The sequence below is a fragment of the Octopus bimaculoides genome, chromosome 1 (assembly GCF_001194135.2).
Source record: "Octopus bimaculoides isolate UCB-OBI-ISO-001 chromosome 1, ASM119413v2, whole genome shotgun sequence".
NCBI classification, from domain to species: domain Eukaryota; kingdom Metazoa; phylum Mollusca; class Cephalopoda; order Octopoda; family Octopodidae; genus Octopus; species Octopus bimaculoides.
Genome location: NC_068981.1, coordinates 128,509,888 through 128,524,735, shown reverse-complemented (window position 1 = coordinate 128,524,735; position 14,848 = coordinate 128,509,888). Strand labels below are relative to the sequence as shown.

The 14,848-nt window shown below is 35.3% G+C and overlaps 2 protein-coding genes across 4 annotated transcripts in view; one reads left to right on the top strand and one right to left on the bottom strand.

The window, feature by feature from the left end:
- Positions 1–13,010, bottom strand: part of LOC106870830 (MORN repeat-containing protein 1) — a 106,410-nt gene extending 93,400 nt beyond the window's left edge. Inside the window, exons 1-2 of one of the 2 annotated variants that reach the window (XM_014917054.2) lie at positions 12,783–13,010; positions 7,896–7,967 (exon numbers count right to left, since the gene is read on the bottom strand). In XM_014917054.2, coding sequence (XP_014772540.1) covers positions 7,896–7,967; positions 12,783–12,915 — 205 coding nt within the window. In that variant the 5' untranslated portion in view covers positions 12,916–13,010. The remainder of the gene's footprint in view (positions 1–7,895; positions 7,968–12,782) is intronic. The other variant, XM_052970307.1, reaches the window with a different exon arrangement.
- Positions 13,011–13,016: 6 nt separating this feature from the next.
- The window catches only part of LOC106870831 (N-terminal EF-hand calcium-binding protein 1), a 116,602-nt gene continuing 114,770 nt past the window's right edge, over positions 13,017–14,848 (top strand). For both annotated transcript variants that reach the window (XM_014917055.2, XM_052970315.1), the window contains exon 1: positions 13,017–13,166. In XM_014917055.2, coding sequence (XP_014772541.1) covers positions 13,032–13,166 — 135 coding nt within the window. In that variant the 5' untranslated portion in view covers positions 13,017–13,031. The remainder of the gene's footprint in view (positions 13,167–14,848) is intronic.

Here is a 14,848-nt window from a genome sequence, read left to right as displayed (position 1 = left end):
GCAAAAAGTTGTTTTGCACAAGCATTTCTATAGCCAATTACACGGATGAAATTTACGTATGCTTAATAATTTTACGCAAAACAGCCTTCAGACTTTCCCTTTTAATTTCATCGTCTTTTGAATTATGAACATATTTACATCATATGGGTTTTTTTCTTTGATTTTCAGCTAGCAAGACTTATCGTAGATGGCATAATAAGTCACACCCGGACAAGGTCGGGTTATACTGCTAGTAATATATAAATATATGCATATATCCATACATATATGTACATACCTACATATATATGTATGCGTGTATATATATGTATGTATGTATGTATGTATATATATGCAGGGTGGGGTAAAATGACCTGACATATTTATAGGTTTAATAAAAGCAAAATTAAATAAATAATGATAAAAGTGTTTTTACTTTTCAAATGTACATATAAATTTTCCTTTTCTTGGAAGTTATGATGAATTGAAGTGGACTCCGGTGAATTTTCAGAAATTCCCCACCCACTTCTAAAACACTTACCCCACCCAAATTTTATATATTTGGAATCTACATGATATAACACATATTCATAGAAAATTTTATTAAAAATATCCATTTTTCTGAAAGTTATGATCATCCAATTTGGGAGAAATCTGTAGTTATGCCATCAAATTTGGAACTTTCCTTCTAGACATGGTTATATATGTATACAAAAATACACGAGTGCAGAAGATAGTAAACAATGAAAATAACTTGGTAATGGAAATTGTTTCTTAATACGAAGGGCAGAAAGTAAATAAGAAATTTTAATGGAAAATAAAGTATTGTATGGGTTGAAGGGAAATTTGTCACTCAGTGAACCAAAGAGCCAGTATCAAAGGAACCAGAAAGAACCCATGAACAACAGAAAAACACAAAACTGAATGGATTGAAGTGAAATTTATGAAGATACTTCTGTCAGTAAATTATGAAATTACTCACATCAGTAATTGAGAACTTCTTTCTGTTAGTAATTTGTCATTGTTTGTTTGTAAATAGCAATTGAAAACTTAGACTTACAGTGAAAACAATAACATGGAAGTTAAACAATGGCATATGACATAAGTATAAAAAATGTTTTGAAGCAAATTCGCAAATCAATCACAGTTTAATTATTTACAGCTTCTAAATATACAATGCTTTGAGTGTGACTTTTAATTGGTGTATAAATGAAAAGATTTTTGGGATTTCCAACTCATGAGAGAAGCAAGGAGAAGCAAGGTGAAGTCCAACAACCTTGAGAGACTGTCCTTGAGATTTTTTTATTGACAGAGTGAAACTTCGTTTCCCTGAGAACTGGAACCATTTAAATTCAAAGGGGAAGTCATATGGGATTAACAGGATCCGTGGAATGAAGGCATCCTCACCCTTATAGTTCCCAGTCATAACTGTTGCCTCTAGGACACGGGGCCCCATTGCTTTCACCATCAGTTTGGTGCCATTGCACAGGTGGGGTGGATCCAGATTCCTGAGCAGCATGATTGGGGTCCCCTTTTTAAGTGTTAAGTGGTGAGGTGGCATCCCAGATGGCTGTAGAGAGTTCAGGTACTCAAATGGAAAAACTACAGTTGATTTTGTTGACAGCATCATTACGTGGAGCTAAGATGGCTCACTCACAGAGTCACTAACTGTTGGTAAAGTTTTGTGTAATGTTTGGGAGCAGATGCATTATGAGATCATTGACAGTTGGTACCATCTCACCACAGGGTAGCCAGTGTTGCTGCATTTGGTGGACATATGGTAGTTGACCATTCTCTATCTTCAGAAGCTGGTGTGAATACAGCCTGGCAGTTTGATCACCAAATAATTGGGCCCTTATGTTAACTGTCAGGTGCAGTTTAGTTACTTGCCTCCACAGATAGGATTGCTTGAGACAGGCCTGTAGTTCATCTGCTTTTGTACCTTTTGGGATCACAGGAAGGGTTTGTCTGAAATCCCCAGCCAAAACTATGGTGATCCCACCCATGAGAATGTCCTTTCCTCTCAAATCTCTTAGGCTACGGTCAACAACCTCAAGTGCTCCAAAGTGAGACATGGTGCATTTATCTCAGGCAATCAAGTGCATCTGCTGCAAGACCTTGGCTTTTGCTGATGTTTTAGAACTGTTGCAAATTGGAGTCTCTGTCCTAACTAAATTCAAGGGAAACATGAAAGTAGAATGAGCTGTTCATCCACCTGTTAAGAGAGTAGCTGATATTCCAGAAGATGCTACTGCCAATGCAAAGCACCCATCTAGATGGACTAACAAAAGGTTGATGAAAAACGTTTTGCCAGTACTCTCAGGAGCAGTACATCATTCAATTAATTGAGAAAAGTCGTCTATCTCTGTATGAAATTTGTTCTCACACACACACTCACATAACTATATATCTTATGTATACGAAACAGATCTATTGACAATTGATCAATTAACAATTTTTACGGAAATAAACCTTTACCTATGGATATACAAATGGAAAGGTACAGAAGATTCTGGTACTGAGTGATCCAGCTGTTTGGCTGTCCACCAAGGACACACAAAAATATATGTCTTATATATATAAAACAGACCTGTTGACATATGAAAAAACGCCTTTATCTCTGTATGGAATCTACTTACACACACACACACAATAATATATATCATATATGAATCAGACCTGTTGACATTTAAAAAAAAAGGCTTCTATTTCCCTATTGAATGTATTTTCACACACACACACTCACATTAATATATATCTTAACAGACCTGTTGACATATGTAAAGGAGGCTTCTACCTCTGTGTAGAATGTATTTACACACACATAAATATATAAATTATATATGAAGCAGACATGTTGACATTCGAAAATTTTTACAACATATGAAAAAGAGGCATCTATCTCTGTGTAGAATGTATTTACACACACACACAAATATATCTTATATATGTAACACACCTGTTGACATTGGAAAATTTTTACAGAAATGAACACCTGTACATACAGACACACAAACAGAAAGGTGGAGAAGAATATAAAAAATGTAAGTACCTTTAGGAATTCTTTTTTATCAGAAATCATCACAACTGTAATGATGTATACGTGTGTGTGTGTGTGTAAATAGCTGGTTATTTAGTTACTACATCAGAACGTCAGACACAGGAAGCAGATCTTTATTATATATATATAAAGCAATATTATATATTTTTAATAAAAAAATAAATCAAGACCATATTATTATTTCCCAGGTCAAATTAGTCATGTACTCCAAGTATGGTACAGACTGATCCATAGGTTTGGCTGTGCACAGAAGACACACACACAGACAATGTATTTTATATAGTAAGATATATATACTGAAACTATGTTGCTTACGACAACAAGGGTTCCAGCTGATCCAATCAATGGAACAGCTTACTTGTGAGATTAACTTGCAAGTGGTTGATCACTCCACAGACAAGCATATCCTTTCACATACATCTCAGGGAAATTCAGCGTGACACAGAGTGTGACAAGGCTGGTTCTTGAAATACAGGTATTACTCATTTTTGCCAGCAGAGTGGACTGGAACACTGTGAAATAAAGTGTCTTGCTCAAGGACACAACGTGCCACTGGGAATCGAACTTGCAACCCCACAATCGCAAGCTGAATACCCTAACCACTAAGCCACGTGCCTGGATATATGTTCCATTTAAATTCTGAACATTCATTCTATGTCAAATAGATTTGCATCTTAACTAAGAAAGAAAGCTCTGCTGAGATATATGCTGAATTTGTCCAGAGAAGTCCAGAGCAACTTTTTACTTCACTGTTGCTCTTACAGACTGAATTTACTCAAAATATTATATGTATATGAAAGATATGTAAATAGGCGTAGGAGTGGCTGTGTGGTAAGTAGCTTGTTTACCAACCACATGGTTCTGGGTTCAGTCCCACTGCGTGGCACCTTGGGCAAGTGTCTTCTACTATAGCCTTGGGCCGACCAAAGCCTTGTGAGTGGATTTGGTAGACGGAAACTGAAAGAAGCCTGTCGTATATATGTATATATATATATGTGTGTGTGTGTGTCTGTGTTTACGTCCCCGTAACTTAGCGGTTCGGCAAAATAGACCGATAGAATAAGTACTAGGCTTCTAAAGAATAAGTCCTGGGGTCGATTTGCTCGACAAAAGGCAGTGCTCCAGCATGGCCGCAGTCAAATGACTGAAACAAGTAAAAGAGTATGCATTTATATGTCCTTTTGTAAATCAAATGCATACAAACTGAAGTAAAGAACATGAAACAGAATATAACGAGGGAGTATCTAGGTGGCTTCTAAACAACATTCTCTGGTCGACAGCTTGATGAACTAAGTGCTATATCATATACACTTGCACAGTATCTTTGTCAGAACAAGTCACATAATTAACACCAGGAAGATTGCATTTTTAATTCTTGTATACTTTTATCTCCATTTCAAATCTTTTATCTTTTACTTGTTTCAGTCATTAGACTGTAGCCATGCTGGAGCACTGCCTTTTAGTCGAATGAATTGATCCCAGTACATTTTTTATTTTTCAAAGCCTGGTACTTATTTTATCAATCTCTTTTACTGATATGCTAGGTTATGGGGGTGTAAACACACCAACACTGGTTGTCAAATGGTAGTGGGGGACAAACACAGACACACACTCACATATGATGGGATTCCTTCAGTTTCCATCAACCAAATCCACTCACAAGGCTTTGGTTGGCCCAAGGCTATAGTAGAAGACAGTTGCCCATGCTTTTCGTATGCAAGCCGACGGGGCTTGCTCTGAGGACTCTAATTTTTTCACAGTGAGACTGAACCTGGAACCATGTAGTTGGGAAGCAAGATTCTTACCACACAGCCTCTCCTCTAAAGTTTTGATCAATAAATTTGCCTTAATCCTTTAACTGTGAAATGAAATTTCACGATTATACCAGTAATGATGTTAAATGTCTACCAAAAAAAAAAAAAAAAAAAAAAAAAAAAAAAAAAGAAAAACGGAATTGGTATTTTTTGCAAGTCAAGTTGTCTCAGTAAACTTCATTGTCTCAACAAAAAATAGTTTCAAATATGACATTCCTCAATAAAAGATAGATTGGTGTATAAAACTGCTTTCTGCTGTTAAGGGTAATGAAATTTTGAGTGGATATATCTGATTTCTGCAGTAAAAAGGGTTTAAATTTTCTTCTCTGTTTGCATGTGATTTTAGGCCCTTTTGTAACTTTTACACAGAAGTGCTGCCCTGCTTAAGCAGATGCACAAATAAATGTGTAAAAAATGCAAGATATAAACCACAAACACACACATACATGCATATATATTCTTAGACACATACACACACATATATATTCTCTCTCTTTCTCTTTCTCACACGCACACACTTCTCCTACATAAATCTGTAGCAAAAGTGAATGCAAATATTAGGTCGTTAAGTATGAAATTTACAGAAAAGAAGAAAAAGTTTGCTAACGTTTTATAAATACAAGGAATAGTTTTATTCATCTAAGTATGCACCCATGTTGTCAATACACTTTTGCTATTTCAGCAGTAGCTTGTCCAGCCTGGAACTATAAAAGCCTGGCAATCTAGGGCCAATAAAATCTTGGAAGGCCTGTTTTACAGCATTGTTGGAATTAAATTTGTTTCCTATCAAAAAGTTATCCAAATTCTAGAAGTGGTAGTCAGTGGGGGCAAGATCAAGTGAGTATGGTGGATGATGAAGAACTTCTAACTCTAACTCCTATAGTTTCACCAGTGTCATTTTTGCAATGTGTGGTCTGGCCTTGTCTGACAATAAAATAGGAGTGGATCTGTTGACTAATCTATGCTGTTTTTTTGTAAGTTTCTGCATCATTTGGTCCAGTATACTTCAGCCGTGATTGATGAGCCATTTTAATGAAATCATAATGGATCACACCTGTGCAAGACCACCAAACACCTACCATCAGCTTCTTTTGATGAATTTTGCTTTTTGGACCGTGTTTTGGTGGCTCATCTTTGTCCAACCATTGTGCTGAACGTTTACGGTTGTTGTATTGGATCCATTTCTCATCACATTACAATTTGATTAAAAAATGATTCATTTTTGTGATGAGAAAGTAGCATAATGCAGGCTTACAAATGTTGTTGTTTCTGATTTTCATTGAGTTCATGTGGAACCCACTTATCCAACTTTTTCACTTTACTGATTTGAACTAGGTGAGTCAATATTATTTTCTTGCTAACACCAAACAACAATGATAATTCATGGGCACTTTGAGATGGATCTGACTTGACAATGGCTTTCAGTTTGTCATTATCCACCTTTGTTTCTGGTGAACCATGCTGCTTATTTGTGAGGCCAAAGTTACCAGAACAAAATTTTGCAAACCAATTTGATACTGTCTGCTGTTTAATAAACATTGGAATGAAATACTCCATTAATATTCTGAGCTGTCTGTAATGCTATATTTCCAAGAAAGAACTCATATTTCAAAACTGTATGAATTTCTGACTTATCCATCTCTAAACAAAAATAGCAAAAAACGATTTATAAATACTTTATGAAGTGCAAAATGAGCTAGAATAAAGAAATAGAGGTGTCAGTTTTCTAACAAAAAATAAAGATTGTTAAAATATAATACTGGCACAAAATGAGCAGCTGTCAAAGTTTACCATATATTTTACTACAAATTTCATACTTGACAACCTAATAACAAGTTTGATTTTAAAATTAATCTTTCATTTTCATGCATACAATTGGAAAGAGGATATGTTACTTTAAGTAAACATATGTACATATCTTAAGTATATAATTTCGACTTTTAAACTTGCAAGCTCTGACACACAAATACTCTCATTATAAGAAACATATTGAAAGCTGTAATAAAGAAAATATAGAAAACAATTAAATAGTGAACTGATGAATAAGCAAAATAATTTCTGGTTTTTAATAAACTTTGATACTAACAGATTATTTGGGTTTCAAATAAAATCCTTTTATTACTATCACTGATACATAAATAGATATTTGAATTCACTTATATGTGACAATATGCCAGAATCAACCTACCAAATAGCTAAGGAATTTATGCCATATTGCTGGTAATCCTATGCAAGTTTTGTTTTTATATTACACTTCAGGAATGTGTGATTAACACACTTTTCTCTCCAAAGATTTGAAGGAAACATTGCAAGTAAAAGGTTCCATCTATCTGAACTATCTAATAAGCATATAAATTGAGTCAATGTATGTCTGCTTTTACATAGGGAATAAAAGGATTGAGATAACAGCTGGAGCATACAGAGAGAAAAAAGAATTTTTTATTAAAACGAGTTATTGAAAACCACACTTTGCTATATGAACAGAACTAGCAAAAAGCTGAAATCAAATCACTAGCAATGTGCTTTTCTTGATCAAAACACTCAATTTTCAATTGTTCAGTTAATCTACATGCAAATAAGCACTTCAAGGTATTAGAGTGTTCCTACTGTAAACATTTTGAGCACTCTAATGACAATAACAAATGATTCATGTTGAATTCAGCTTCCCTTTCTTCTACTTTGTCAATGCTGCCATTGTTGTCATTTATTGCCTCCTATCCATACTGGCATGAGTTGAACAGTTTGCCAGGGAACTGGTGACCTGCAGGGCTATGTCAAGTTCCATTGTCATCTTTGGCATGATTTCTATGGCTGGATGCCCTTCCTAATGCTAACCACTTTATAGAGTGTACTGGGTGCTTTTTTCATGCCACCAGCATGTAAATTTGATAAGAACTTTAAAAAAGGTTGGCTCTACACAGTTTATTTGTACTAGGTACACTGTATGATAATAATGAAGTACTACAATGATTCAAAGGATTACAGGACTCATTCAGCATATATTAATATATCTGTTACTTTCAGCATTTAAAGTGACTTACCATGCTTTTTACCATTTACCCATTCTCCTTCATATTTAAAAAATTTGTTACTGTAATGGTAAACACCATAACCTGCAAGAATGCAAAAAAAAAAAATTGGGGGTTACAGAGTATAAAAATATAGGAAAATGTAATATTCATTCTCTTCTTAAAGACTGTACTGAAATAGAAATGAAACTGCCCGAACTGTTATCTGAGCCACAGATTTCATTTGTCAAGAATTTATCATTAAATCACTGAACTCTTCAGAGAACAATTTATCAAAGATAGAGCTCTTCCCAGTTTTTTTTTTTTTACCAGAATATTCTACAGTTGTTTGCCTATAGTGTATAATTGTTACTTAACCATGTTTTATGCCCATAGTTAATTACAGTGCACTAATTTTATTAAGTGAATTTTTACCCAAGAACAAGGCTATTGCTCTAGAGAGTGGTAGTTACTGCTAATTCAATTGGACTCCACTGTCTTACTGCTACTTACTTTAATGAAAGTGAAAAGTAAAATCTGAGCTCTATAGGGATCTGAACACTAAATTTTGAGGCATTAAAATGAGTATTGTAAAACACTGGGGATAATGATGAAGATATGCAGTAGTTTCTTCTTTCTTGCCAACCACTTTTCAAAGTGTCAAAAGGTCAGCTGTGTAAGAGAAACTTAACTACTTCACTATGCACTTTACGGCAAAATATGGCATAAGAAAAGATCTTCATCAAAGAAGGAATAGTGCACATGACCTTTGTGGGCTTCCCTAGACTGTTGTTATTGATGTTTAACTCAAACATCTGTAGGTTAATATCTATAAGGAAAGAAGGGAAAAGATCTTTGGTTGTGAAGAAATTCCAGAGAGGGCTGGGCAAAATGTGTAGTGCTGGATCTGAGAGAAGAGACACAATAAGGATGTTGAGAGAAGGAGAAACAAGGGAAGTGATGTGGATCTAGAGAGAGAGAGAGAGAGAGAGAGAGAGAGAGAGAGAGAGAGAGAGAGAGAGAGAGAGAGAGAGAGAGAGCATGTAAGTTAGAGGCTATGGTAGTAGCAATAAAAAAAGGCAGAGAAGAGACTGGCAGGTCTATGTTGGAATATATCATGAGGAAGTATATTAAGGCCCTCACTCAGACGGTCTTCTTTTCAGTGTAGTCTAGAATATTCATAGCATCCTACATTGATTTACTGTATGCTCATAAACCTTTGACATACACAGATACTTTCAATTTAGTATCTAGTAGTTTCATATTTAATTACAAGATGAATTTTAGTAACAATCCCATACATTCAATTAACTGTCTGAATCACAAATTAAGATGACCATTATATCTCAGATATCTATTTGGTTGTGAACTCTTTCAGTGTATTTTGACACAATCCTATTATCTCAGATATAGAGTTAAATGTCTCTAGAGATATGACTCATCATGTGCCACATTCAGTTACATACTAAATTTATGAAATGTTCTGTATCATCACAATATGATTTCAAATCCCTAGTTGTGAAGCTGATATGTAAATCAATGTCCTATAATATATTATCAATATAATATCATATTCTCATTCCAGATATCTGTTTAGACTTGTGCCATATATTTGGTAAATTAACTAATCCTATGCTTATTAATCATTGATTTTTAGATAGATGGGCTATAAAGACTCTAGCAAGGTATGGATCTTCTTGTATTATAAATAGTGGTGCACTTAAAGGATACAATAATGGACAACTAACAACAAGAGTATGAGTTCTAATCTTAGTATTGTATCTCAGTCAATGTACATAAATATACTTGGCTTGAATATAATACAGCTAATACAGTGGAATGGTTAAAAATATATAAGGTTCAATTCAATAGTAAAGTACAAGATCTGGTAGTAATTAATAAATAAATATCTAAATATGAAAACTCAAAATTTTAAGTGATCCAGATGTATTGCAGTTATCCATAACAGAAGTTATTAAATGTAGTTCAAGCACTTCGTTGGCACTCTGTCGCTTGCGACGTCGAGGGTTCCAATTGATTCGATCAATGGAACAGCCTGCTCGTGAAATTAACGTGCAAGTGGTTGAGAACTCCACAGACACGTGTACCCTTAATGTAGTTCTCAGGGATATTCAGCGTGACACAGAGTGACAAGGCTGACCCTTTGAATTACAGGCACAACAGAAACAGGAAGTAAGAGTGAAAGGAAGTTGTGGTGAAAGAGTACAGCAGGGTTCGCCACCATCCCCTGCCGGAGCCTCGTGGAGCTTTAGGTGTTTTCGCTCAATAAACAAACACAACGCCCGGTCTGGGAATTGAAACCGCGATCCTATGACCGCAAATCCACTGCCCTAACCACTGGGCCATTGCACCTCCACAGTTCAAGCACTACTCATATGATGAATTTCAAGTAGTAAAGAAATCATGTTGCTTTAAAGGGGTTGAGCTATTAAAAATATAATAGTTAGGGCATGTATGGGGTGAAAAACTTTTAGGTGATTGTCACCACAGTTGAAAATGAAAGGTTACTTGTACCTGATTATCATTACATGACCTATACAGAGCAGATGTCAAATCCTACTGAACAAACTTGTGGCTAACTGATCTTCAAACTCTAACCCGTTAGCATTCAGGTTACTCTGTCAAATGTGGTACATATTCATTCACATTGATGTGAATTAATCATGCATTATCTCATAGCTTTGTGATTATTTATATTTTGATTGGTATTGCTAGGTAAGTGTGAGAGGCCAGAGCTGGTATGTCTGAATATAAAACAGAAAATTTTGTGCCAGGTATGGCTAATTTAAATGCTAAAGCGTTAAACCAGATGATTTACAGGATATTATTATTCTATATTTTTGAGACGAGGAATTATGTACATTAATTACAATGGATGGATATGGTCCTCTTCTTGTTTGTTGTTATGTTTCAGCTGATGTACTCTCCAGCCTTTATCAGGTGTTCTTGTGGTATTTCGAACCCAACTCTTTATTTGTCTAATGGGGTACACTGTTCTCTTTCTTAAGGTATGATGCTAATGTTATTTTTCTGTTGATATTACTTTTCAAGTCCTTGCCTGGCATTGAACTTAGAATCTGAAGGTTAGTAGCCTGCGCTCTCATCCACAATGCTATATGCTAACGGGCATATAGTGTAGTGGATAAGAGCGCAGACTACTAACCCTCAGATTCTAAGTTCAATCCCAGACAGGGATTTGAAAAGTAATATCAACAGAAAAATAACATTAGCATCATACCTTAAGAAAGAGAACAGTGTACCCCATTAGATAAATAAAGAGTTGGGTTCGAAATACCACAAGAACACCTGATGAAGGCTGGAGAGTACATCAGCCAAAACATGATAACAACAAACAAGATGATGACACCCATCCGTCTATTGTAAATAATATACAGGATATATCTATATAATTGGTGGATTTAGGGTTTCTGTTTTGCATTCATTTACATAACTTCCTCTGTGCCAGATATCTGCTCCATCAGAACTGATCTGATATCGAAACAAGAATGTCAAGAACAACAACAGAGATTTTCTTAATAGATAGGACGGTTGCATGAGGTTTGTGAAACAGTATATAACAGTGAATTAAAAGAATGAATGTAAAATCCCCAAAATTTGAAGTTGTCATGCATCAACAGACTCCATCTTGACCATCTCCACCACTTAACTCTCTAGACCAGGGGTTCTCGACCATTTTTTATCTATGGACCCCTTTGATCACTATCTTATTCTGGTGGACCCCGACAGCCATTTGATGCTTAAAAACTAGTTTCATAGAAACTCCTTTCAAAATTCCTATTTTGGTTTTCACACATTAACTCGTATAGGTTGAACTATGTAAAATGTTAGAGACAGAAACCTAGCTGTTTCTTGAAATACATATCAATACATAGATCTAAAACAAAATTTTTTCAAGGTCACTTAAAATACTATTTTGTAGTGTGTGTCTGCCTCCCCCTAAATCTTATATGGACTCTCAGGTGCCATGTGGACCCTGATTGAGAACCACTGCTCTAGACAGACAAAACTTGGCAGGGTAGCAAACTAAATAGTACAATGTGGTCAGTATAACAATCCAGTAAGTTGCTCCTAAAAGGTCTGATTGTTTATTTTTATAGTAGAAGTCTCCTAAAGTAGAACTGATCCAAGTAACAAAAGTCTGGTGACTTGATCTTGCCTTTGCATTGCTAAAGGTGTGACTGGGAATGGTGAAACCAAACCAAACTTTGACAAACCAAACCAAACTTTGACAAACCAAACCAAACTTTGACAAACCAATCCTTCTTTCATGTAAACATATACACCTCGGGCTGTATATTAGCAGCATTATTGGTCCCCAGGGCAAAGCAGTGCACTGGGCCATATAGTATTTATTGACAGTAAGCCACAGCATACATAGATTAGAATTGCACTGCATATATCATGAAGAGAGTTGCAGTTCAAAGCTGTAAGCAAAAGAGGCTGTATATCTTGGTCTGCAATGTTGAAGCCAAACCCTTCTGTTGACAAACTGAGAAAATAAAGAAAAGGGTGTTGTATGTAACAATAGCACAACTAGACATAACTTTCAAATTCAAAATATGCAGAACGGACCTATTATTCCAAAAATCTGTCTTAATTCATTTTGAATGCCACTACGTATTACACACATTTACACCTATTGTACTGACGAGATACTGCAACAGCGTGTCTGAAACTCAAATGATTCTAACTCACAACACCCTATCCACTGCTTTACAGTTCTCGAAAGATTTCCAGGAATGGAAAGCACTTAGTTCGTCATTTCGATCTGACGGTGTAGCAGTTAAATCTAGTCTCAACCAAACCAACTCCTTACAGTCTTTATCATAGGACAAAATCCTATTATAAAGATTGCATGGTTATAGTTAGTGATCTTACCGTTTCTTAACGCTTTCTTTTGTTCTCCTTCGTATTTTTCCCTATATATGATATCATTAACGTCTTCACTGTTCAACGTCAAAGAAACACGAGTAGCTTCTTTTTGCTTTGAGCAATCCATCTCCACTGCCATCTTCAACAGTATTAACCGTGTACAAAACACTTAAAGTATCACTACTGTCGCCACCGACATCGACAAAAACCATGTGACGGCAGCTTACCAAACTTCAGTTGTCAAATCGGTTGTCAATGGTAACCGAACTAGCAGCGCGGTCTCGTGTAGCTCCACCCAATTCTCGTTTCATCCCTTTCAACAAACATCGAACCGCAAAGCTGAAGATGGCGGAACAAAACACAGAAAAGGGAATGGCTATATTTTTGGATGTAAGTTATGAATTTTATATGTCTTTAGTGTCTCCTTCAGTGTTTGTTATTCTCCTTTTGACGTTCAGAATATAAGCATGTTTTCATATATGAAATAGGTATTTATAATGCGGAATGCGAAGTCTGTTTATGTTGTGATTTTGATAAAAAGAACAAACAATGAATAAATAAAATATAAATCAGTGAGCCGGTTTCGATTCCCAGCTGTATCCATTTCATTCCAGTTATGTTGGTAAAGCTTTTTGAAAAATACCGAGACATCACACAAATACCTTCTCATCTCATGTATAAATTTAAGGATTTTTCCCCTCTCTCTATTTAGATAATATTTTGCTGTTTTGCGATTCCCGGTGAACCGTGTCAGCGACCCGGTTCGATAACCAGTTGCAACTATTTCATTTAACTTATGTAACTAATTTCCTTGAAAAAAAATTATAAATCACATTTTTCTTTTGATCTCGTTCTTGTATTCGTTTGGAATCTGGACGTAACACTGGACAGAAATTCCTGTTGCATTCTCTCTCTTTGTATACTAAGTACCCCTATAGAAGAACTCGTTATTTTTATAGAATTTGTAGCGGGAATATATATTCTATATTTATAAATCTAATAAATAACTGAACATAACTAAGTTTAGCTAATTAACTTTTGTATTTTATTTTCACTGTACTAACGCGGGGGTGGGAAAAGGAAAAAGATTAAAATAAATTTTACTAGGCCCGAGAACAGTGGGGTGCGCTAGCGCCCGCTAAAATTTTTTTGGGCTATGAAAACGCTTTCAACGTCCTCTAGAAAAACTGGATTTGTACCTCATAAGCAAATTTCATTCACGCACTTATGCAAAATTAGGCCTGACACAAAAGTTGAGGCAAAATCACGGTTTAACTTTTCATGGGCAGATATACCCGTCAATGAAATTAACCGTACTCATTCATTCCCTGATGGATAAGAGTAAGTGGAAGATCTGACATTCATGCATTTTCCAGTGATGTAAGTAAAGACAAGTGAAATGACTTCACGCTTGAAATGAAAAAGGAATGTAGAGATAGAACAGTCCTAAAAAAAAATACTACCTCATCACTTTCTGTGTACTTCGGAGTAAAAACAAAACAAAAACATAGCTGTTTAAGTGGATAGTTGTGATGATATCCGTTATGGATGTCAATGTTAGCAATTTCATTGAGTATCGGAACCGGGTCATCGACGCACTTTGCGATCCAGTTTCCACTCTGTTTCGTTAAATAACACGAAACCGTTAAAGTTGTCAAACTGTTATCAGCAGACAACTTCTTTCAAAGTTGTCATATTTCAACATATCGTTCGTTTTACTTCTTTTGTGTTGTGTAAGTTAAAATCTGTCAACCAGAAAAAAAAGTAATAATAAATAACCACATTGATAATAATGACTTGGTGAATATATTCGAATGAACGACTACTATAGACAGTAATAGAAAACTTTATTTTGTGAATTGTACAGCTTTTAGAAGTGTCATTTTATAAGATTTTGCCGTAGACTTAAAAAAAAAATCACTTGTTGTTTGTTGGTCCTATCGATTTAAGTTACTTTTCGTTACTTACATGCACTCGCGCATTAAAAAAAGTTATTTTTAAAGCACTTTTACGAATAACTACTGAATGTTTTGTGTTGGTGTAACTCACAACTATAATGTCGAATCTATTGA